The following is a 26,689-nucleotide window of genomic DNA, read 5'->3' on the forward strand; positions in this document are numbered from 1 at the left end:
ATGAGGACGTGTTCTTCCTATCTGTAACATTAATAATTAAAGGTGTCAAAATTATCGCGTTAACGTCGGTAATTAATTTTTGGGATTAGTCACGTTAAAATATTTAACGTAATTAACGCTGGGTCTGCTCAATATGCCGACGGGCCACTGTTCCGACTATACGCATGCGCAGAATGGTCCGCCCATACATCCCATAATTCCACCAGCCGTTGCTACAGTGACAGTGCAGTGTGCAGCTGAGCGGATGCATGTAAACCTGATGTAAACACAACATGGAGCAAGAAAAGGTTGGCCCTATGGATGGTTTTCTGTATAAAAAGGACAAAGATGGAACAATAAATAAAGAAATAGCAATTTGCACGCACTGCAGTAAAGAGTTTAAGTTTCACCGAAGCTGTTCAACGCTAAAGTACCATATCAACGCTAAGCATGCATTTGTTGGGGCTAGTACTAGTAGTGGCTTGCTGCAGACAACATTGAATGACCGCAGACCAGTAAGCAAGTCCAACGCGGAGAAATTAACCAACAGCATTGCCAAATGGGTTGCACAGGACTGTCGACCGATTTCCATCGTTGAGGACAAGGGCTTGGCTAACGTTCTGAAAGTCGCGTCCTGCGACATGTCATACAAGCCACCATCAAGAGGCACAATAATGAATAGAGTCCACAAACTCTATGAAACTGAAAAGCTGACAAAAGAGGAGGCTTTAGCTCAAGCGTTATATGTCGCCCTGACAGGAGACCACTGGACGTCAGTGAGTAACACAAACTTCCTGGGAGTAACTGCTCATTTCATCACTGAAACGTGGGAATTGGTGTCCTTTGCGCTAACTATAATGAGAACAGAAGAACGCCACTTTGCAACTGCATGTGCAGAACAGTTCCAAAAAGTAGCACGCAAATGGGACATTGAAGCAAGAGTTACAGTCATAGTGACTGACAGTGCACGCAATATGATTGCTGCGGCTCGTATTCTGCCATACGAGCACATGCCCTGTATCGCTCACATCCTACAGAGAAGCATCACTGTGAGTCTGGCGGACAGTGGATTCGTCGGTGCGTTGGCCAAGTGTCGCAAGATTGTCGGTCATTTCAAGCACAGCCCGTCAAACGAAGATGAGCTAAATGCAGAGCAAAAGAAACTCGGACAGAAAGAGGAGGCACTGATCCAAGACGTTCCAACGCGCTGGAATTCCACGCTGGAAATGGTGAAACGCTCGATAAAAAATCAAGCAGCAATAAAAGCAACACTGGATCAACAACAGCATAAACTCGTTATGCTGACGCCACCAGAATGGGATAAACTCCAGAGACTGGAGGCACTTCTGGAGCCCTGCCGGTAAGCTCTCTATCATATAATGTGACCAGTCATTGTAGGCTAAAATGCAATTATTTAAATGAATAGACTATACGTTAATCTACTATTATGCAACAACTTGTGTCAGAAGTGTAGGGAACGAACTAGGCGATCGCCTACTAACTGAGATCTGATCTCGCAAAAAAAAAAAAAAAAGAATCTATTTCCACTGTGTAAAGAACTGACTGGACAGTATAGTGTGGTAGGACCGTAGGCCTATAGAATGTCGCTCAACCAGTTTCATTCATTGACTGGTAGGCGGCCTGGCCATTCTAATCAACATGCTCATAGAGATGCAAATTGGGCCATTACAGAGCCCTTCTGCAGCCAGGCAGCGGCAGCCTACAGATACAATTAACACACTGAACAAAGTCCACCATACTTTCCTCCTACCTGTAGGATATCCTCTGTTCCAAATTATTAAAGTCCTTAATGTAGTAAACAGCTTCCAAACACAATCTTGTGTTCAAGTAATTTACTTGTTTCTTTCCTTCTCTCTCCCCCCTCTCCCTGTCTGTCTGTCTGTCTGTCTGTCTGTCTGTCTGTCTGTCTCTGTCACTGTCTCTCTCTCTCTGTGTGTGTGTGTGTGTGTGTGTGTGTGTGTGTGTGTGTGTGTGTGTGTGTGTGTGTGTGTGTGTGTGTGTGTGTGTGTGTGTGTGTGTGTGTGTGTGTGTGTGTGTGTGTGTGTGTGTGTGTGTGTGTGTGTGTGTGTTCCACTGCAGATATGTGACAGAGCTTCTGGGTGGGGAGGCCTACGTCTCCTGCTCCGTAGTACTACCTGCCCTCTGCCACCTGCGCCGTGTAATGGACATCTCTGATGAGGACCCTGCGTATGTGTTGAGATTTAAGGCCAAATTCAAGGAAGACCTAGCCTCCCGCCAAGAACACACCAACAATACATGGCTCAAGATTGCAACGGCACTGGATCCACGCTTTAAAGACTTAAAGAGCATTCCCAAGGCAGACAGAGAAGAGGTGTGGACCACACTTGGAGGCATCCTGCGTGAAGCATCACCCAGAAGAGCTCCACCCACTTCTGAAGAGGGACCACCCAAGAAGAAAATGAACCTTCTTCTAGAGATAGGCTCAGATTCAGAATCAGAGGAAGAGAGAGAAGTACAGCCTGACAGAGCCTTACACAGGTACAGAGCAGAGCCCATCACAGAGGACTGCCCTTTGAAGTGGTGGGCATCTCATGCAGGAGCCCATGCCACGCTGGCCCCACTGGCTCGCAAATATCTAGCCACTCCTGCATCCTCAGTTCCATGTGAAAGACTCTTCTCACTTGCAGGTCATGTTGTGCAAAAGAAGCGGGCAGCATTACTGCCTGAAAATGTTAACAAGTTGGTTTGCCTCAGCAACTGGCTAAAAGATGATGAGGCTGAGAAGTGAAAAGGGCCACATGTAACTGTGTAGGCCAAGTTCTTTTGGTTTGATGAAAAGAATTAAGAAAAGAAAAGATGTCTTTGTTTTTGTTTTGTTTTTGCAAGATAAATGGACAAGATAAGTGTGTAACAAAAAGAGACCTTCCTATTCTGTTTAGAGGAGTAGCAATGAGACGATGAAATGTTGTCATTGTACAAAAAGGGTTTAGTTCAAATAAGAGAAAAGGCTTGGCTAAGATGGCCATAAGTGTGTTACAAAAGAGACACCATCCTATTTTGTTTTGATGAGTAGCAAGCAATGTCACGATGAAATGTTGTCATTGTACAATAAGGGTTTAGTTCAATAAGAGAAAAGGCTTGTCTAAGATGGCCATTAAGTGTGTTACAGAAAGAGACACCATCCTAATTTATTTTATTTTATTTTATTTTGATGAGTAGCAATGTCATGTTGACATGTTGTCATTGTACAAAAAAAAGGTTCCAGCCAAATAAGAGAAATTGCTTGGTTAAGATTGTCAGTAAGTGTGTTACAGAAAGAATGTTCTTTCTTAATCTTAATATCACCATCCTGTTTCGTTTAGAAGAGCAATGTTGCATTTTTTTCTCAATAATACCACATTGATTGGATGATATTTTATAATACATACTGTATGTTAAATGTATCCATCTGCCTTCTGTCATTTATCTTTCCATTCCCAATGATATACAGAAATAAATGGCATATTTTGGACATAGTTCGATTTGTGATTAATCATGATTAATTAATTTTTAAGCTGTGATTAATCTGATTAAAAATTTTAATCATTTGACAGCCCTATTAATAATATTCTTCCATATTTTGATCGAATTGGAGAGTATTGGGCTATCAGAAGATTTAAAGTGTACTTTTTGTATATCCGTGAGTTCTGCTAATAGAACATATGGGGCACATTCCCAGCTCTCAAGGGGTTCTGTCCCACCATTAAGGAAATCATGTACCCACTCATGAATAGTACGACAGTGGCAGGCCCAGTTATAATATAATAAATTTGGCAGTGCCAAACCTCCCCTATCCTTAGGTAGTTGTAGTATCCTCATACTCAACCTTGGTTTTTTGCCATGCCATATAAATTTAGAAAAGTCCCTTTCTATTTCCCTGATTACTTTCTTGGTAAGATAAAGAGGTAACATTTGCATAGGATACAGAAGCCGAGGTAATACATTCATCTTGATTAGATTTATCCTGCCCATCCATGAAACCGGTAGGTCAAACCATCTTGTGAGATCATTTCTGACATTCTGTAGCACACTAGAAAAGTTTAAACGTAGGACTTCCTTAACATTTGGAGTGATGCAAATACCCAAATATGTAAACCCTGAAGGGGACCAAGAGAATGGGAAGTTAGGCCTACATGGTGTGGTAACACTGCCCCCCAGTGGCATAGCAACAGATTTGTCATAATTTATCCTATATCCTGAAAAAGTTCCAAAATTGTTAATAACTGACATTATGGCTGGGATCGATTCTGATGGGTTGGTTACAAATAATAATACATCATCGGCATACAATAATATTTTATGAATGGTCGACCCTAATTGAATTCCTGATATATTATTATGACTTCTAATCGCCTCCGCCAAAGGCTCTATGGCTAAATTAAAAATTAGGGGTGAAATTGGATCTCCCTGTCTGACCGATCTGCCTAAACTGAACTCTGGGGAAAGCATGCCGTTGACCAGTACGCTCGCCCTCGGAGAATGATATATCAATTTTAGCATATTAATGAAGTCCTGTCCAAGACCAAACTTCTCCAGAGTACTAAATAAGTAAGGAAATAGGATGTTATCGAACGCCTTCTGAGCGTCACAAGAAATGACCAGACCCTCCTCAAGGTGGGTTCCTGAGTGCTGTATAACACCAAGCAATGTTCTCATATTAAGTTGAGAGACCCTATTTTTAATGAAACCAGTATGTTGCTCTCCGATCAGAAGGGGAAGGTAATTTTCAAGTCTTTTTGCCAAAAGTTTAGAAAATATCTTACTGTCAACATTAATTAAACTAATAGGGCGATATGAACCACATTCATCAGGTGGTTTCCCTTTCTTAAGAATTACAGAAATATTTGCAGAATATAAGGTGGGGGGAAACTGACCTGATTTAATAGAATGAAGGTACATTTTTGTCAGGGGGCCTATTAATAGTTTGTTAAATTTTTTATAAAACTCTGGGCCGTAGCCGTCCGGTCCACTGGCCTTCCCACTCTGCAGAGAAGTAATCGCCTCTGTGACTTCACCTGATGTAATAGGCTTCCCTAAAATTTCCTGATCTGCTTCAGATAGGGATGGAAGATTGAGCCCTTCTAAAAAGGTTTGCATACTCTCCTCACTGGCAGACGTGTCAGGGGCATAGAGCTTTTTATAAAAGTTCCCCATTATTTCTGTAAGAGCTGCTGTCTCATAGTGACTCTTACCCGAATCATCTTTAAGAGAAGATATTGAGTTGTAGCTCTGTCTGCCCGCAGCTAGGCGAGCAAGTAGCCGTCCCGGTTTATCCCCCATCTCAAACAGCCTGTGCCTCGCATAGAAAATACTGGCCTCTGCTTTTTGTGTTAACAGTTGGTTAAGAGCTGATCGTGTGGCCTCTGTCCTATTAAGCAGGGTTTGCGAGGGATTGTCCTTACATTTTTTCTCCAGCTCCTGTAGCTGCTTTTCCAATTCAATCTGTTTTCTCAAGGCCTCTTTCTTCCTTGCCGAACAATAAGATATGGCAGCTCCTCGGAGAAAAGCCTTTAAAGTCTCCCAAAGTATTGAGGGGTTGGTATCATCATTATCATTAACCGCTAAAAATTGTTCGATTTGTTTTTCTATATACTCTACAAAAGCGGGGCTGTTCAAAATGGAGGGGTTCAAACGCCAGCGACGTGTGGTGGGTTGGCAGAATGGTGGTGTGACCACCACTGACACATCGGCATGGTCAGATAATAGCCTACTACCTATAGTACATGTTTCAACCCTATCAAGCACCTGCCTGGAGGTAAAAATATAGTCAATCCTAGAGAAACTCTGATGAGGATTGGAAAAAAATTAGGGCTGTCAAATGATTAAAATTTTTAATCAGATTAATCACAGCTTAAAAATTAATTAATCATGATTAATCACAAATCGAACTATGTCCAAAATATGCCATTTATTTCTGTATATCATTGGGAATGGAAAGATAAATGACAGAAGGCAGATGGATACATTTAACATACAGTATGTATTATTATAAAATATCATCCAATCAATGTGGTATTATTGAGAAAAAAATGCAACATTGCTCTTCTAAACGAAACAGGATGGTGATATTAAGATTAAGAAAGAACATTCTTTCTGTAACACACTTACTGACAATCTTAACCAAGCAATTTCTCTTATTTGGCTGGAACCTTTTTTTTGTACAATGACAACATGTCAACATGACATTGCTACTCATCAAAATAAAATAAAATAAAATAAATTAGGATGGTGTCTCTTTCTGTAACACACTTAATGGCCATCTTAGACAAGCCTTTTCTCTTATTGAACTAAACCCTTATTGTACAATGACAACATTTCATCGTGACATTGCTTGCTACTCATCAAAACAAAATAGGATGGTGTCTCTTTTGTAACACACTTATGGCCATCTTAGCCAAGCCTTTTCTCTTATTTGAACTAAACCCTTTTTGTACAATGACAACATTTCATCGTCTCATTGCTACTCCTCTAAACAGAATAGGAAGGTCTCTTTTTGTTACACACTTATCTTGTCCATTTATCTTGCAAAAACAAAACAAAAACAAAGACATCTTTTCTTTTCTTAATTCTTTTCATCAAACCAAAAGAACTTGGCCTACACAGTGGCCCTTTTCACTTCTCAGCCTCATCATCTTTTAGCCAGTTGCTGAGGCAAACCAACTTGTTAACATTTTCAGGCAGTAATGCTGCCCGCTTCTTTTGCACAACATGACCTGCAAGTGAGAAGAGTCTTTCACATGGAACTGAGGATGCAGGAGTGGCTAGATATTTGCGAGCCAGTGGGGCCAGCGTGGCATGGGCTCCTGCATGAGATGCCCACCACTTCAAAGGGCAGTCCTCTGTGATGGGCTCTGCTCTGTACCTGTGTAAGGCTCTGTCAGGCTGTACTTCTCTCTCTTCCTCTGATTCTGAATCTGAGCCTATCTCTAGAAGAAGGTTCATTTTCTTCTTGGGTGGTCCCTCTTCAGAAGTGGGTGGAGCTCTTCTGGGTGATGCTTCACGCAGGATGCCTCCAAGTGTGGTCCACACCTCTTCTCTGTCTGCCTTGGGAATGCTCTTTAAGTCTTTAAAGCGTGGATCCAGTGCCGTTGCAATCTTGAGCCATGTATTGTTGGTGTGTTCTTGGCGGGAGGCTAGGTCTTCCTTGAATTTGGCCTTAAATCTCAACACATACGCAGGGTCCTCATCAGAGATGTCCATTACACGGCGCAGGTGGCAGAGGGCAGGTAGTACTACGGAGCAGGAGACGTAGGCCTCCCCACCCAGAAGCTCTGTCACATATCTGCAGTGGAACACACACACACACACACACACACACACACACACACACACACACACACACAATGACACACACACACACACACACACACACACACACACACACACACACACACACACACACACACACACAGAGAGAGAGAGACAGTGACAGAGACAGACAGACAGACAGACAGACAGACAGACAGACAGACAGACAGACAGGGAGAGGGGGGAGAGAGAAGGAAAGAAACAAGTAAATTACTTGAACACAAGATTGTGTTTGGAAGCTGTTTACTACATTAAGGACTTTAATAATTTGGAACAGAGGATATCCTACAGGTAGGAGGAAAGTATGGTGGACTTTGTTCAGTGTGTTAATTGTATCTGTAGGCTGCCGCTGCCTGGCTGCAGAAGGGCTCTGTAATGGCCCAATTTGCATCTCTATGAGCATGTTGATTAGAATGGCCAGGCCGCCTACCAGTCAATGAATGAAACTGGTTGAGCGACATTCTATAGGCCTACGGTCCTACCACACTATACTGTCCAGTCAGTTCTTTACACAGTGGAAATAGATTCTTTTTTTTTTTTTTTTGCGAGATCAGATCTCAGTTAGTAGGCGATCGCCTAGTTCGTTCCCTACACTTCTGACACAAGTTGTTGCATAATAGTAGATTAACGTATAGTCTATTCATTTAAATAATTGCATTTTAGCCTACAATGACTGGTCACATTATATGATAGAGAGCTTACCGGCAGGGCTCCAGAAGTGCCTCCAGTCTCTGGAGTTTATCCCATTCTGGTGGCGTCAGCATAACGAGTTTATGCTGTTGTTGATCCAGTGTTGCTTTTATTGCTGCTTGATTTTTTATCGAGCGTTTCACCATTTCCAGCGTGGAATTCCAGCGCGTTGGAACGTCTTGGATCAGTGCCTCCTCTTTCTGTCCGAGTTTCTTTTGCTCTGCATTTAGCTCATCTTCGTTTGACGGGCTGTGCTTGAAATGACCGACAATCTTGCGACACTTGGCCAACGCACCGACGAATCCACTGTCCGCCAGACTCACAGTGATGCTTCTCTGTAGGATGTGAGCGATACAGGGCATGTGCTCGTATGGCAGAATACGAGCCGCAGCAATCATATTGCGTGCACTGTCAGTCACTATGACTGTAACTCTTGCTTCAATGTCCCATTTGCGTGCTACTTTTTGGAACTGTTCTGCACATGCAGTTGCAAAGTGGCGTTCTTCTGTTCTCATTATAGTTAGCGCAAAGGACACCAATTCCCACGTTTCAGTGATGAAATGAGCAGTTACTCCCAGGAAGTTTGTGTTACTCACTGACGTCCAGTGGTCTCCTGTCAGGGCGACATATAACGCTTGAGCTAAAGCCTCCTCTTTTGTCAGCTTTTCAGTTTCATAGAGTTTGTGGACTCTATTCATTATTGTGCCTCTTGATGGTGGCTTGTATGACATGTCGCAGGACGCGACTTTCAGAACGTTAGCCAAGCCCTTGTCCTCAACGATGGAAATCGGTCGACAGTCCTGTGCAACCCATTTGGCAATGCTGTTGGTTAATTTCTCCGCGTTGGACTTGCTTACTGGTCTGCGGTCATTCAATGTTGTCTGCAGCAAGCCACTACTAGTACTAGCCCCAACAAATGCATGCTTAGCGTTGATATGGTACTTTAGCGTTGAACAGCTTCGGTGAAACTTAAACTCTTTACTGCAGTGCGTGCAAATTGCTATTTCTTTATTTATTGTTCCATCTTTGTCCTTTTTATACAGAAAACCATCCATAGGGCCAACCTTTTCTTGCTCCATGTTGTGTTTACATCAGGTTTACATGCATCCGCTCAGCTGCACACTGCACTGTCACTGTAGCAACGGCTGGTGGAATTATGGGATGTATGGGCGGACCATTCTGCGCATGCGTATAGTCGGAACAGTGGCCCGTCGGCATATTGAGCAGACCCAGCGTTAATTACGTTAAATATTTTAACGTGACTAATCCCAAAAATTAATTACCGACGTTAACGCGATAATTTTGACACCTTTAAAAAAAATGTGAAGTCCCGCTCTGTAGGATGTAGGACTCGCCATGTGTCAAACAAATCTAAGTCAGAACATACTTCTCTCATGGCCCTTGACATTTTGGAAGGTTTAGCCCTGGATGGAGGATTGTGGTCTGCCTCCGGATCTGCCATAGAATTCCAATCCCCAGCCAATATTGTATACGAAGAGGAGAGAGAGGAAACATCAGCCAACAGAGCAGAATAAAACCCGCTCTCATATGTATTCGGAGCATATATACAACCAATCATAATACGTTCTCCAAATAAAACACCAGATATTAGAACATACCGCCCATTCTTATCTTTAATACAGCTCTCTAGAGTAAATGGCGTATTTTTATTTATAAGGATGGCGACCCCTCTTTTATTTGTTGAAAAAGAGGAGTAATAAACTTGGCCAACCGACAGTAGTTATTTTAAATGACTGTTGCATTCCTTTTTTTATGATTTATAATTTTTATTTTTTACAATACAAACAGAGCAGGGACTTACACAGTGGTAGCCAGATCATGTATAGATGGATCATGTCCCCAATAAAAAAAAAGAGAAAATACAAAAGACTCAACAAGAACAGAACAAACAAAACGCATACTAACAGTTAGACAAGACCAAACCTAAAGCTATACCAACACAACAAGAAGAAAACATGGACAAAACATAACACATACCTTAAAGACACTTTTGCATTGCACCTCTATCATGATAAAGCCTCGTACAATCAGTCCACAACATTCTTACACAACAGGATAAATATACATTATGTGCCACACCTACGTGCCTGTCTCCTCGGGCATTACTTCCCAGACTGTTACTGTTGCATTCCTTGAACTTCTGTTATTTATATGTAACTATGACAACATTTGTATCATATATTTCTTTATTCTCTGAGTCTGTGAATCTTCTGTCTTTGTGTGATGTCTGTGGATTGGGTTTGTTACTTGTCACATGAACTGCCCTTTGGGATAAATAAATAATCTGAATCTGACCTTTTCTGGCCCAGGGATGCACTACAGCTGAAAACCCACTTGCACATTTGCAGTAATGTTGATTAATGTGCACTATCCCTGTAAAAAAAACTGAAATAATAAGTAAATAAAATATGTCCAATCCCAACTTTTGTTCTCTTCTGTCCCTCTGTTCCTAGAACTCGAGTCCCAGTATAACATGACCAGAGCCCAGCGAGTGCGGGCGGCCATGTTCCCAGAGACGGTGGCCGAGGGCACAAGCATCTTGTCCACGCAGACGGACGCGTCCCAGATGACCAACGTGCAGCGCCTGGCCGAGCCATCGCAGCTGCTGAAGACGGCCATCATACACCTGATTAACTACCAGGATGATGCAGAGCTGGCCACGCGCGCCGTGCCCGAGCTTACCAAGCTGCTCAATGATGAAGACCAGGTGAGGAAGATGAGATGATGCAAGATGTTGTAGGTGGTAACAGAGACGTGTACATACTGTACAGGTGCCCATATGTTTGTCTGTTACACAATCACACACAAAGACACACGCACACACACACTCATTCATAGCCTCCATGTTTCTTTTCTACCCGTGTGTCATTCTGTTTGCTGTCAGCTGGAAACCTTTTTAAACTCACTTAGCGCCGAGCGAGCCAGATTTCAATATGAATCTGCGCTTATAATGCCAGGAAATAGCTATATTGAATCCCCAAAATCACATTACATAACCAGGTACACGTGCCTGCGAATGCCACAAGATGACCACTAGAGTGAGCCATAGCCCATAGACTTTCCATGGTCCCATGTTAAGTCAGAATAAAAAACGAGGTTCAGGAGATAACAGGATGGTACAATGACATGCTTTCCATTGACATTCAATGGACAGGCCGCGGGCCGCCATTTGAGCTCAATACTGCTCAATTCGTGCTTGATCGTCTCAAACCACCATTGGTATGGGCATCGGAACGTATATAGATGCCACACAGAAAGTTTCCGAATCAAAATCCGACCTAGTGAAGCTACGTGAGGGTCGGATGGTTTGCATTGAGCCTAGCGGCTAACAGAGGCCTACGTAAACAGGAAGCTATGGCTTAAAGGTGACGTCATAATCGTATCCTTTTTTTTCACGGTTTTCATCTGTATGCTAGTCGAAGGTAAGCTAACCGTTCCGCTCCGTCTATCAACCCAAATTAAAAGCTTAAACAATGCTTTTATATAAAAGTCGCTCCGAGTCGCTCGGCACTAAACGCCATCATTAGTTAGTCGCCCCGAAAGTCGCTCGGCGCTAAGTGAGTTAAGTCCAAAACTGTTACTTTTTGCATTATTCTAAAAACTATTTACAATGGTGAGAGAGCTTTTAGATTGGCCATTTTCACTACTTTTGTGTAACACTCTTATATGATGATGTAGGGCATTCATTTACAAAAAAACGAAACAAAAACGTAAAAAGTTCAAATATGGAGATTCTGCCAGCAACGGTGTCTGTCAATCTACCCTGAAATGTACTGTATCAGTCACGGTCATGATCCATCTGACTGACCTTTCCCCTGTGATATCACTGTGACTCCTGAGGAGCAGGTCCTGTTCTAACTTACATTAATCTAATTTTCTCCAAGTCTAGTTCCGCTGTATGGGTAACAAAGCATTTTAGACTTCATTTGACCAAAATGAAGAAGGTAGACTTAACCACTTATACCGTACATTTCGTTGTATAACACATAGATACAATCTATCCTTGACAAGCTCATGACTCGTCATATTTTGATGCTACATTCTTTGCCTAGAATGATATGTCCGAAATGGGAATGCCAGGGTTAATGTGTTAAATTGGCCTTGATGTTTGTACAGCTATTAATAACGTCTCTCCTCACTCACTCAGAATAGTCTAATGAATGTGTTAACACCCCCTTGTTGACTCCATGGCTGACAAATGCCTTCCCAAGGCAGACTAGATAAGATAAATGATAAATGCATATTCACTTCTCATGGTCACATTGTTCTGCTCAGCTGAAGGTTGAAGGCCAAGTGCAAACGCTTAATAGACAGACGTTTCTAATGGCCAAATGAACATCAATATCACAAAATGATATAATCTAGAGCGCTGTACCAACATTTGGAATTGAGCTTTAAGTGTAAATTATACACAAACAACTTGGCAAAACAGATGAAATTTTACTAGAAACAGACTTTCCCAATCATTTCCCCCTAAAATGTATCAACTTGACTATCCAATGGGGGCACCTGGTGGCTTAGCCAGTTAGGGCACTGACCATATGTTCCTTGTGAGTTCAAATCCAGCCACTGTCAGGTCTCTCCTTTCTCTATCCTTGGTTTCCTGTATTTCTACATTCTCCTTATTCTCACATATCTAAATAAAGCATAACATGCTAAAAGAAACAAAAACACTCGGCCATCCAACCACTCAACTCTTTCCGTCCGTGTCATCCCTCAGGTGGTGGTGAACAAGGCAGCTCTGATCGTGAACCAGTTGACCCGGAAAGAGGCCTCCCGCCGTGTCCTCATGCAGTCGCCCCAGATGGTGGCTGCCGTGGTCAGGGCCATGAATAACACTGGAGACATGGAGACAGCCCGCGCCACAGCCAGCATCCTCCACAATCTGTCTCATCAGAGGGAGGGTCTGCTGTCAATCTTCAAGTCTGGAGGCATCCCAGCCCTCGTTCGCATGCTCAGGTATGAGTGATGGATACAGCACTCCATGGATCATTTGACCATTGGGTATTTTGATGGCCTTTGTGATATGCCCCTTAGTGGCCAACACACATCATAATAATAATTGCATAGCATCACTGTCCAATCTTTTAGCTGTCACTGTGTGAGCAGGTTGTGACTGAAGACACACACATATATACAGGGCAACTGGTATGGAGACAGTGTGCTTCACAAGAACAATGTTATAAATATGGCATTCATGGATATTTATTTGCGTGCATGGGTTGTCAACTACTATCCAACTTTCACACTCTTAATGAGACACGTTTTCACTTATAGTTCACTAGGTATTTCCCAGGCGTTCATGGCCAAAGGTTTGGTGACATCACATATTGTAGAAGCATGAGCTGTGATTTGTACTCTTGGAGGACACATACTGTATGTACAAGCCCTGTTTTAGACAGCTTTGCTTCAGGAGTCAGGACATGGTGCAAAAACACTTTGGTTGTCCTGGGCAGCTCCCAGGTGTGAACGCGTGTGACTGTTAAAACACTGTGTTGCTGTAAAAGAGCACCAGCAGCAGCAACAAAACAAAGAACAAATCATCTCCCCCGACTCTCTCAGCTCTCCCATGGAGTCGGTGCTCTTCTACGCCATCACCACCCTCCACAACCTGCTCCTTCACCAGGAAGGGGCCAAGATGGCCGTGCGTCTGGCGGACGGCCTCCAGAGGATGGTTCCCCTGCTGAAGAAAAGCAACCCCAAGTTCCTGGCCATCACCACCGACTGCCTGCAGCTGCTGTCCTACGGAAACCAAGAGAGCAAGGTAAACGGGTGTGTGAGAGGGAAAGGAATGGTATACTGCAGGGTTCCCAAATTAGTTTTCCCCAAGGGCCGAATTATGTCTAGGGTACCAAGCCGAGGGCCACAACATTGCAGGGGGTGACGGTGGCGTTCCCACTACTCCAGTGACAGTTTTCGTCGTTGTCGGGTGAAAATCTTGTATGTCCAAAACCGTTCGTTTTGAATTTATCATTTTAAAATGATTTAAACTAGTGAAAACAGCCGATCTACAGTGCTTGTAGATCTGCTGTTTTCACTACTTTTGTGCGACGGCCTTGTATGATTTGCGAAAGAACGTACAAATTTGGAGATACGAGATTTCCACCCGACAACAACGATATACTAGTGTTGTTGCTGCTCTTATACCACCATTATTACTGGGGTTGGTGTGGGCCTGACAGTAGCCCCCCGCGGGCCGCAAATGGCCCGCGGGCCGCCTATTGGGGAACCCTGGTATACTGTAAATTTGGCTGACTGTTTATACTGTGTGTGTGTGTGTGTGTGTGTGTGTGTGTGTGTGTGTGTGTGTGTGTGTGTGTGTGTGTGTGTGTGTGTGTGTGTGTGTGTGTGTGTGTGTGTGTGTGTGTGTGTGTGTGTGTGTGTGTGTGTGTGTGTGTGTGTGTGTGTGTGTGTGTGTGTGTGTGTGTGTGTGTGTGTGTGTGTGTGTGTGTGTGTGTGTGTGTGTGTGTGTGTGTGTACAATTATGTACTTAACTGCTACAGTCTGCATGTTTTTCAGTTCTTGTACTATCTCTGCACTGCCACGGCATCCTAGTAACCACTGAACGAGTTGGTACATGTGTTGATTTGGTTGATGCGGTGTGCAAAATGGAGTCATCCAGTTGAGCGGTGCATTTATGGGTTGGGTGTTCTGGGGTGGGGTTTTTAACTGTAGTACACTTGAGTATGTTCTGATAGGCCTTTGGTTTTTGAAGTTCTCTGTACTACAAGGCTGTAATTAGAATTTACTTTTTATATGGATAGGAGGGTAACGTATTTCTTTTTTTTTTAAACTATGTTTAATTTTTTTATATTTTTTTTACATTCAAAACAACCACACACAGCACAACAAAAGCAAAACTCAGACATAATAAACAAACGAAAAACCCCACAAAAAGCAAAAACCCAAAGAATACAAAAAAATCATAACACAAAGAGAACGCACATCACATCAACATCCCGATTCATAAGCCACAAGGCCAGACTAATGACTGTAGAGAGAAAACAAAATAAATAAACAATTACCCCACTTCAGGTTCCTCCCTCAGATAGGAAAGGTCATTTCCCTTAACATACTGAATAAAACTTCCCCATATTTTCTCAAATAGCTCTTGTTTGTTTTTGAGAGTGTATGTAATTCTTTCTAAAGGAAGGCATAGAGACAGTTCCTTAAACCACTAAGTGATAGGGTAACGTATTTTAATAATAATGCCCTGCGTTCAACTCTATCTCTCTCCATCTCTTTCACTTGCCAATTCACTCTCCCTCTTCCTCTCTGCCGTGGTCCCATTCACTCAGTCGCTCTCTCGACTTACAATACAGTATGATACGGTACAATATTGACTAGATATGGAAACCATTACTTAAGGTCTTTTTTTTTTCTTTTCTTTTTTCTCTCCCCTCATCAGTTGATCATCCTCGCTAATGGAGGTCCAGAGGGCCTGGTTCATATTATGAGGAACTACAGCTATGAGAAGCTGCTGTGGACCACCAGCCGTGTGCTCAAGGTCCTCTCCGTCTGCCCCAGCAACAAGCCTGCCATCGTAGAGGCTGGTAAGAAGACTCTGTACTTCCACTGTTAGACTGTAATCTCTCCTGTGACCTGTTGCCCCACCCCGTCTCTGTCCCGCTGGCCTTCTGGGACTTCCTGTTTAAAATAGGAAGAAAGATACATCATGTTCTAAACAAAGTTGCAAGTATATGACTCATTGACTCATACTATTTGTTTTTTTGTTGACCTTTGTTAATTTTCCTCCTGTTTTCTGAGACTAAATGGGCCTATCAATTATGTAAAGCTAGCCTTCTAACTATGATTTATTAGTTGAAGGGGGGGGGGTAATTAGACATAATTTGCAGTTAATTAGTTAATTACAGTATTGCTGAGAGGTTGGCTAGATGGCTGATTTTAGCTTGCCAACTTCTTCTTCTGAAATAAATATATCACATTGAAATGCACGTGAATAACAGTTTGATTGAGAACACTTTGATTTTCTAACGTTCCAATCTATTTTTAACTACTGGGCAAAGAGTTTAACTGAACTTCTTTCTCTGTCCAGGTGGGATGCAGGCCCTGGGGAAACACCTGTCAGGCTCCAGTCAACGGTTGATGCAGAACTGTCTGTGGACCCTCAGAAACCTGTCTGATGCTGCCACCAAGCAGGTCCGTCTGTCTGTCTGTAAACGTTATCGCTCTCAGTACTCTATATTTTTCCTGTCACTTAAGAATAATAGTCATTCAGTGATGTTGTTACTTTTTGAATATATATACCGTAAATCACCAATTTATCGCCCAGTGGCAAACTGCCGCCGGGTCTCATATATCCGCCCGGGGTCTGACCCCATTTTGCGCAATAAACGCCCGGGCTACTAATTGGTGATTTACGGTACTCATATATCGTCGTTGTCCGATGAAAACCTTGTATGTCCAAAACCGTTCGTTTTGCATTTATGATTTAAAAAATGATTTAAACTAGTGAAAACAGCCGATCTACAAGCACACAACGCCTCGCAACGCGAGGCGTTGTGTGCTTGTAGATCTGCTGTTTTCACTACTTTTGTGTGACGGCCTTGTATGATGAACCAAGGGCTTTACTCTGCGAAAGAACGTACAAATTTGAAACTTGGAGATACGAGGTTTCTGCCCGACAACGACGATATACTTTCATATATATACTCATTGTTATAGCATAGTTAAAAACCTGTTATCTAAGCAGATGAACTTGAACTAAACACCTCCTGAACATGCAGGAGGGTCTGGACAGCCTGCTGCAGGTCCTCGTTGGCCTACTGAGCTCCGACGACGTCAACATGTTGACCTGCTCCACCGGCATCCTCTCCAACCTCACCTGCAACAACGCTCGCAACAAGGCTCTGGTCACCCAGGGTAACGGGGTGGAGGCGCTCATCCACGCCGTGCTGCGCGCGGGCGAGAAGGAGGACGTGACGGAGCCCGCCGTCTGCGCCCTGCGCCACCTCACCTCCCGCCACCCAGACGCAGAGGTGGCCCAGAATGCTGTGCGGCTGCACTACGGCATACCGGCCATCGTCAAGCTGCTCAACCAGCCTTACTACTGGCCTGTTATCAAGGTAATGTCTGTGTGGAGAGAGATGGTGATGTTTTATCACTAAACTAGACAAGAGATTATGGGATGGTTTTAGGATGAGAGTCTGACCCCCCAGGGGTCTGTGAAGGGGGTTTCCGGGGACCCCCAGGAAATCTAGTTGATGTAGCATCCAAAACTGTTTAACACTTTGAAAACACTTGAACACTATTAAGCTCATAACTCGTCGAAGTGTTGTGAGAATATTTTGAAGCATCGTAACAACACAAATTTTGTATGGTGTTCCTTTGCACTAAATATTTTCATATGGGGGTCTGTGGCCAAATGCATATTAATTTGGGGTCCTTGACAACACTTTTGATAACCACTGGTTTAGATCTCGCAGGAGGGAAAAGGTTTCAGTGAGTGAGTGAGTGGGGTTGACAGAGACGCCGATGGTATTAGATAAACACACAGCAGCACAGCAGCAGAAAGACAGGAAGAAAGGAAGAAAGACGGGAAGGAAGGAAACACAGCACAGGCCTTTGATCTGTGGAGAGACCTAAAGGGCAGGGAGGATTAAACTTGAACACTAGCGTCTCTATTTTGGAGGTGAGGGCATTCGCTGGAAATAAAGAGATTTGGTGCAGAGGGAAAAAAAGTGCATACCAAGTAGAGAGCCACCTCAGGTCAAGTTTATGAAGTATAGAGGGTGTAAGTGGTTATTTTCTGGCAACAAACAGGAGATGAGGAAGAGGGGAGGAATGGACAGATGGACAGGGAGAGAGAGAGGGGGGAGACTCTATGAGCGGGAGAGCATGAAACACACATGGCAGCGTTGTGTTGCAGGACAGATTGTGCTGTAGAGCTTAAGACCCCCATCTCTGGACCCACACGTACCCCTGTTGCTGTTGGGTTGGTACGAGATGCTGCCAGTAACGTCCTGCCTTCTGCTGTCCCCTCGCTCAGCTTTCCTACTGTCCGTCTCAACAAAGACAAACCATCCTTCCTTTCCAGAATGGACTACCCACTGTCGTGAGCGGGGTCAAGCCACCAGCTCTAGACCAGGGGTCTTCAACGTTTTCAGGCCAAGGACCCCTTAGTTGAGAGAGAGAGATGAAGCAGGGACCCCCCCACAACCCATAGATTCCATATAGTTTAGTTTCATCGTTTGACAGCACAATCATCAGTGTGTATTTTGGGTTCATCTAAATGTGTTTCCAGATATTTAACCACTTGAACCGTCAATACTTAATAAACTTGACCTACCACTCTGTACTTAGTTTGCTCTTTTTCCCCTCTACACCAAACCTCTTTGCCGAAAATAGCGGATCTACAAGCTCACAACGCCTCGCAGCACGAGGCGTTGTGAGCTTGTAGAGCCGCTATTTTTGGCTAAAGTTCTCCGAATATGGACACTAGGGTTCAAATGGTTGATATAAAAAAGGAGAAAAAAAACTTTCTATCACTCAAAGATTAGAGGACCCCCTGTAGTAACTCTGAGGACCCCCTAGAGGTCCCGGACCCCCTGTTGAAGACCCCTTCTCTAGACTATTTTGATCACATATGCAGTATATAATATATCGTTGCTGTCTGACATAAACGCTGCATGTCTGAAACGTACTTTTCAGCTTATGGAAACGATAACTTGACAATAGAGACAATATAATTTAGCTATCATTTAATCACAAGCTCTCACAAAACCTTTCATTGGTTAAATAGTTAGACGGGCTCAACCACACTGCAGGGTATTCATTTCCAAACAAAACTTAAGAAGTTGAAATATGTAGATACAAGGTTTCTGCATCACAGCAACAATATTACAAAAAAATAAGCAAAACAGAAAATCCTGAAAAGTGCTTCAACAAATTGGGTGCTCCCTAATATCTCTAACCATTGTAACTGCTAACCCCCACCTGTCATCCCTCCCTTGCAGGCAGTGGTTGGTCTGATCCGTAACCTGGCGCTGTGTCCAGAGAACCAGGGCCCACTGAGGGATGCAGGAGCCATCCCCCGCCTAGTCAACCTGCTGCTCAAAGCCCACCAGGATGCCCAGAAACACGGCTCCTCTGCCCAGCAGACATACCAGGTTTGGAGACGGACAGACACTGAATAATAGCTTTTGTGTGCTGCCCTACAAAGGCAATCAACAGTTAGGAATACTTTTACTGAGTAATTGTGGTATTTCTTTATCAAATGATGAAGGTTTAACTTAAGATGTAATTGTTTCATTGAAACCACATCCGTATCAGTTGTGCTCAGTTTGTGGATAGCTATAAACTCGTAGTTTAGTGAGTGACTTGTGTGTGATTGTTTGGTTCAGGATGGTGTGAGAATGGAGGAGATTGTGGAGGGCTGCACAGGAGCCCTGCACATCATGGCCAGAGACCCTGTCAACAGAGCAAGCGTCGCCGACATGGAGACCATCCCACTGTTTGTACAGGTATGGTAACACCATAAATCTAACACACGCACACAGACCGTTCATTTTGCATTTACCATCATTTTGCATTTACCATTTCAAAAATGATTTAAACTAGTGAAAACAGACGATCTACAAGCACACAACGCCTCGCACGTTGTGTGCTTGTAGATCTGCTGTTTTCATTACTTTTGTGCGACAGCCTTGTATGATGAAGCAGGGCTTTACTTTGCGAAAGAAACTTACAAATGTGAAACTTGGAGATACAAGGTTTCCACCCGACAATGACGATATATACTGTAATTTCTTTTGTAATTTTTTACTAAAAAGAATGATCTCTCAGGAATGTGTAGAGTAGACTGACTTGGCTGCCTCTCTCTCTCCTGTATAGCTGCTGTACTCTCCAGTGGAGAATGTGAAGCGCGTGGCTGCTGGCGTCCTGTGCGAGCTGGCCCTGGATAAACAGTCTGCCGAGCTGATTGACGCAGAGGGAGCCTCTGCTCCACTGATGGAGCTGCTGCACTCCAACAACGAGGGCATTGGTACGCACATAGTGGACTGTTACTCTCACCTTAACCACTTTCTCCTTCCCGCCAGCCCCTATTTTGGGCATGTCATTAATAGGCAAAAAGATTTTACAGAATTTTCTAAAAGCTATTTTCACCATGCGACCAAGTATAAAACACGGCATAATTGGGGGGGAAAAAGATCCACGGAAAGTCAAGAGCTTCAAAATCAATCTTGCTATACATGCATTTGTCTTGTGTAGCCAGATGAGAATACAACCTGCAATGTTGGCTAGATAAATTTTATATTTTCACTTACACCAGGGATCCCCAATTAGTTTTCCCCAAGGGCCAAATTATGTCTAGGGTGCCAAGCCGAGGGCCACAGCATCGCTTGGGGCGACGGTGGCGTTCCCGCTACTCCAGTGACAGTTCAGATATCGTCGTTGTCGGGTGAAAATCTTGAATGTCCAAAACCGTTCGTTTTGCATTTATCATTTTAAAAATGATTTACACTAGTGAAAACAGCCGAACTACAAGCACACAACGCCTCGCACCGCGAGGCGTTGTGTGCTTGTAGATCTGCTGTTTTCACTACTTTTGTGCGACAGCCTTGTACGATGAAGCAGGGCTTTACTTTGCGAAAGAACGTACACATTTGGAGATACGAGGTTTCCACCCAACAACGACGATATACTTGTGTTGTTGCTGCTCTTATACCACCATTATTACTGTGGTTGGTGGGGGCCAGACACTAGCCCCCCGCGGGCCGCCTATTGGGGAACCCTGACTTACACTGTAAAGTGTAATCCCAACTTTTAAGCATTTTGTAAATGGAAGTGTGCACTGTGCAGCCCACTCTGTTGAATATTGTTGCTTTAACGAAACTGACTGCAGGAAAGTTGAGAGGAAGTCAGCCTGAGGGAGGTACTGTACAGTAGAGAATGTCGTGGTGGGATTCAGACATGTCTCCAAAGATGGGGATGTAAAACACTCCACTGCTGTGTATCTGAGCACGCTGTGGTGGAGCTTTGCCCCAGTGCTGACCTCAGACATGTTTCTGCCTCCTTTAGCCACCTACGCTGCAGCCGTCCTCTTCCGCATATCTGAGGACAAGAACTCTGACTACAAGAAGCGAGTGTCCGTGGAGCTCACTCACTCCCTCTTCAAACATGACCCAGCTGCCTGGGAACTGGTGAGTGAACGGCTCCCTCCGTTGGAGGGAAGCGGAAACTGCAAATCTTAATAATTTAGTTTGTTTCGTCCAATGTCCAATACAATCATGCCGTGATTAGAATAAAGTGCAAAAGGGTGCAGGAAAGGATGTGGTCAGGTTTCTTGTGCTAAAAGGTTGAGATGACCTTTGTTTAACCTTTGCTTTTCCCATGAACACTCCACAGGCCCACAACAATGTACCCATGGACCAGGGCTATCCAGATGGTGAGTGAATCGCTGGAGCAGAACTGCTCATATGGCAGATTTCTGCCTACCCAGCAAGCACACTACACTCCTCATGACCCTCTCCCTAGCTCATCAATTCATCCTATTCATATCTTTAATTATTACTCATGAAAAAAGACTCATGTGCGATTATTTCTATGAGTAATACGTAAAGATATGAATAGGATTAATTGATGAATTCAAACACGACACACGTACACATGGTATCAAACACGACACGTGTGCATACCTCCTTGAATGGGCCTTTCTGTCCGTGACATCAGCTGTGGTGATGGCGAGGAGTGGATCCTACCATGTAAAACACGCCCCTCTTGCAGTAACTACGCAAATAATTTAACAGATAAAAGTGTTTAAAAGTGTTGATTGGGTAATTTTAGTGTTTTGTAAATCACAAGCTGATTTGATATAAAGTGATATCCATTTATGGAAAATCCCCAGTAGGAAAGTGTATAGATTAGATTTAGATACGCAAGTTACACCTAGCAGCCCTTCTCTAATAGATATCTTGCAAATATTTATACTTACACTAACACACACACACCTAATAAATATACACTTTTCTACTGGGGATTTTCCATAAATGTATATCAAATTAGCCTGTGATTTACAATACACTACAATTACCTCAACACTTTTAAATTATTTTATCAGAATGTAATATTCGCCACGAGGTGCGTGTTTTACACAAGCCCGGGTAGGAGCCACTCCTCCCGTGGTGATGTCGGTCTCTGCGTACATTCTATGACGTTAGTCTCGAGTGACTGCAGCCATTTTTACTGCATACATAGGGACTGTAGTGTTGGTACTGCATACATGGGGACATACACACAAAGTCAAACGTAGGAGCGTTTAGCAAGTTAGCAACGCTGGAAAAAAATACATTACTTTAATGACTATATTGTTACACTACTTGTTGCATCGCTTTACTTACTCTCAGACACTGATGCGTTGTGTTTTGCGTTGAGTTTTTTTTGCTACTTTTTAAACAGGGTTTAAATGGCTAACACAGTTACTACTCCATGTGTTGCAGAGTTGGATGTTGGTTTCCAAGGTGGATGGCTTCCCAATGACATGCCCATGGCCATGGATGCAGAGGGAGAGATGCTGCCAGAGGACTACCAGCAGAACATGGTCTATGGAGCGCAGCAGTACTCTGATGGATACTAACAGAAGGTACACTCACATGTACTGTACATACATAGAGGAGGCAGGTGGCCTGGGGCAGTGTTTCTCAAACATTTTCATGTCAATGATCCCCAAATGGATGTGTATGCATATTTTGTGTCAAGGTGCCCCCATAAGAGACATTCTTTCGATATTTGACAACATTTTGCAGATCTACATGCTCACAACATGGCTATTTTCTAATAGCAGACAAATTAAATAGGGTTTCAGACTTTAAACTGTTCCTCAGTTTGCTGGTGACTCCCTGCAACTTTGAGAAGCAGTGGCCTAGGACACTGGCTGACTAATTGAAAATTTCTTGTTGGACGTATTTCTGCCGCTGAGCTGAACTGTCAATCAATGCGCTCATGAATGTGTATGATAATCAGTGTTTTCTGATGCTAACATGATCATTTTCCTTCCAGACCCAGAAGACAAAGTATAACAGAGGAAGAAGATGAGGAAGACCTGAGATGGGGGGGAGAAGGAACGATAAGCAGTGAACACATCCATTCATCCACCTCTCTCTGTCTCTCCCCTCAGCTTCAATGTAATATATGCAATTATTGCTGACTGTGGGACTCAATTATCTTAACAGGGCTTTTACTTTGTTTTATAGTATAATAATGCTGGCGATACTGACGACGATGATAATGCATGTAGGTTGAGGACCTTCAACAAGAGTGTGTGTGTGTGTATGCCTGCGTGCGAGTGCGAGTGTGTGTGTGTGTGTGTGTGTGTGTGTGTGTGTGTGTGTGTGCGTTGCTTGCGTGCGTTCGTGTGTGTAAGCTTTTGGGTGGGTAATCTATGCCAAAGAGATTTTATTTTGTGACAATAATCATGTAGCTTTCTTTTTCTTCTTTTCCATTTTTTTTTCTTTTTCTGTTTTACAAATAAAACATTAAACCGAATATTAGTTGAAAACACTGCCAGAGGTGGATAAACGTGTACAGCACACCTCGCACCGCTCAATCATTCTTCTTATATCGCCTTTGCAAAGGACACTGTTGTCTAATTACCATACCTTATAACACTATATATACAGTATATCATCAAAGCACCTCTCCCACTGTGACCTGCCTTCCTCCCCAGGGTTCAGAGGAGTTAGTTTGTGAATTAATAAACTGTCTACGTTTTCCATTTACACTTATTTAGTAGCAGAGAACACGTATGAAGTAATGGGAAGGTCTTTGGAAGACCTCTGGAAGAACTATATTGTGTCCTTATATCCGGTTGCCCCCGCTCTCTTAATTGGTCATTTGTCAGTTAATTTTAAATATTAATTTATCAACTAATTGGTGATTGGGATCATAGTTAAGAGTTTTAGTTAATCCGTTTACATGACTTGTTTCTCGTTGTTGTGTATATTATATTACATAATACATCCGTGCACAATTGTTCACATACCTGGCATCATGACAACATTCACAAATATAAATGTGGTCTTTTATAAACGGTTCACCTGAGGTGTAGTTTTTGCATAACTGTATTCATTTGCAGGAGGATGTTGATGTGAGGGAAGTAATTTCAGAGATCTTCCATGTTGAACTGACCATTGGATTAGCCAACAATGTCCTGAGACAATTATCGGACTAAAAAGCATGTGTTGGTACAGCCCAGGAACTAGATCAAACTACTGACAGGGAATTTGTCTTTCTACTTAAGAGTTTTTACCTAAAAATTTGTTTACGAAAATAAAGAATATATTAAACAAATTGTGCTGTCAGTTTTCATTGTGTGAAAGAATGTGAATATGGTGATCACAGTTCTTAAACGTAATGACCAAGAGGGCAGGGCTAGAGGGTGAATAGAGTAGAATACATTGCATCTGCAACAAAAAAAAGCGATCATGTCCTTTGAAAACTTAAATAATGTACACTGTACATCAAAGCATACACCTTTTGGGTCAATAACTAAACCACCTTTTTGTGGCTTGCATAGCAACTGCATTAGTTTTTATTCAGTATCATTCTTACGATTATTTTCATATTATAAAATATATTCAACCGTTTCAAAGTTGCAATGGCCAGATCCTATTTAAAATTGACATTTCATGCAGACAAGATATGGTATACTAGGTGACGGATAAACCAAACTTTAGAGTTATTGCTTGGTTTCATGTTTGCTTGTTTATTAGTCTATTTTGGAGAGGTCAGTTACACAGTTTAACTGTGTGTGTGATATACAAAATGACATAAGTATGTGTTTGAATATTCTCTCTGGTGAGTTTAACGAATGCAGCAAAGAAAAAGTAGGGAGTTACAGCCATTAGAATGTCATTTTAGTTGTGTATGTAATGTAGTTAAGTAGCCAAGTTTGCACTATACAACACTGACCCATTCAACATTCAAAATTACTTGCAAATGAGTTGTTTTTAGTTGCATACTGTACGTGATCACCAGTCATCATAACATAAGAAATCATGAAACTCCGGCATTCACTGTTTGTTGTCAGCTTACTTTGTTAAAGCTCAGGTTCGTAACTTGATTTTTACGGTGTCGCTCTGTATTATTTATTAGTGCCAATGTCTTGTGCACTCTGCCAGTAGGCCAAGGAAGAAAATCCCTGCATTTATTTTTAAAGGTAGGGTAAGTGATATTCTTTGACCTTTGGTCAAAATAAAACGTTTTTATTTATTTTTTAGAAGGTTAAAGCACTATATATTCTGATAGTATTAGTGTATAGACTATAGCGTGTTTGTTCAATAATCTCTACAGCTCTTAAATAAACAGAAAATACATTTTCAGGTGTGTTACACAGGAGAGAGAGTACCCATTTACCAGTTTTGTAGTGTTCCAGTTCCAATTTGTCTGCTCATTTCCTTGTGTCATCACTTCCAAATTCACTTGTTTATACAGTATCTTGAATGAGTTAAGTCTCCTGTAATTGGTGTCCCAAAAAATTAAAATGCATTTTCTGTTTATAAAAAAGCTGCAGAGACAAGGAGACCCCTGTTATTGAACAAACACAATAAGAATATATCATTATTTAACACTTATTTTAACAAAGGAATATCACTTACCTTTTAACATTAATTTGATAATATAGGTCAATTGCAGCTGGATCGGGCAGAAACCTTGCCCAAATATGGAGATGACTATCATCTTAGACTTGCCACATGCAGTCTGAAATCACACTTTTTTATAACTTGAAAAGCAGTTCTTGCAAAAACTGCAGGGGCTCGCTGAAAACACACACAAAGTATACATTTCTAGCTCAAAGAATGTGGAAGTAGTAGGATGCCAAAAAAGTGGAATAAATATAAAATATTGGGGTGCGTGCTTCTAAAGCGAGCCCACAATAAAAAGATATCAGTCAATCAATGGTCATGCTTATTTAGTGGTGAATGGTGATGAAGAGCTTCTGTGAAAGGAATCCACCGCCACAGTATCGATCAATAAAGAAGTGGAATAAATCTCTGTGTCCTTTGTATATCTCAAGAATGTCTGACCGATCTAAAGAAAACTTTGTGTGTATAGACTGGCCTCCACGTACTAATGGGTACTGTAGGTATGAGTCGGCCTGAGTTTATTATTTACACCTGAGATAACTGTGCTAACAAATCTTGAGCAAGGGTTCTTTCCAGTGGCAGACAAACGACTATGTGAAAAAATAAAGAGTAGGAATAGGAACACTGTCTAAAACTAGAAAAAATATAGATGCATAATTCAAAAGGTGCGCGACCAGGTTGGAGAGAGCTTCTGTAGCATTGAAGACATTTTTGTTGAGTGCACAACATTACAAACATTAAGTTGCGAACTGGAGCTTTAACTGGAAAGTCTTGAGTTCCAAAACACCACAGGACAGTGATTCTCAACCTGTTGGCATGGGCCCCACTAGTGGGCACGAAGGATATTGTAAGTGGGCCCCCAAATAATTGGCAAGAAACGAAAAGTAAGTAAAGCCCTCTATGTTAGTTCCATTAATCCAAGCCGGAACACAATCGTCTGATTGATCATTAAAATAAACATGCTCTGACAATGCACACGGCCCACCCATCCGACCACTTAACACGGCAGCTGATAGATGGGTGGGCTGCGAACACTTTAGAGATTTCCAAGTGGGCCCTGTTCCAGA

General features: G+C 42.6%; 1 protein-coding gene across 1 annotated transcript in view; it reads left to right on the forward strand.

Moving 5' to 3' along the window:
- The window catches only part of jupa (junction plakoglobin a), a 49,666-nt gene extending 25,349 nt beyond the window's left edge, over positions 1-24,317 (forward strand). Inside the window, exons 4-16 of the mRNA XM_080721047.1 lie at positions 10,473-10,726; positions 12,740-12,978; positions 13,582-13,783; positions 15,428-15,572; positions 16,076-16,179; positions 16,767-17,105; positions 18,996-19,148; positions 19,383-19,502; positions 19,873-20,023; positions 21,061-21,182; positions 21,388-21,427; positions 22,479-22,621; positions 23,038-24,317. Coding sequence (XP_080577173.1) covers positions 10,473-10,726; positions 12,740-12,978; positions 13,582-13,783; positions 15,428-15,572; positions 16,076-16,179; positions 16,767-17,105; positions 18,996-19,148; positions 19,383-19,502; positions 19,873-20,023; positions 21,061-21,182; positions 21,388-21,427; positions 22,479-22,615 — 2,006 coding nt within the window. The 3' untranslated portion in view covers positions 22,616-22,621; positions 23,038-24,317. The remainder of the gene's footprint in view (positions 1-10,472; positions 10,727-12,739; positions 12,979-13,581; positions 13,784-15,427; positions 15,573-16,075; positions 16,180-16,766; positions 17,106-18,995; positions 19,149-19,382; positions 19,503-19,872; positions 20,024-21,060; positions 21,183-21,387; positions 21,428-22,478; positions 22,622-23,037) is intronic.
- Positions 24,318-26,689: the final 2,372 nt, after the last annotated feature.

Source organism: Nannobrachium achirus (genome assembly GCF_963921795.1).
Source record: "Nannobrachium achirus genome assembly, chromosome: 3".
In the NCBI taxonomy this organism is placed as follows: domain Eukaryota; kingdom Metazoa; phylum Chordata; class Actinopteri; order Myctophiformes; family Myctophidae; genus Nannobrachium; species Nannobrachium achirus.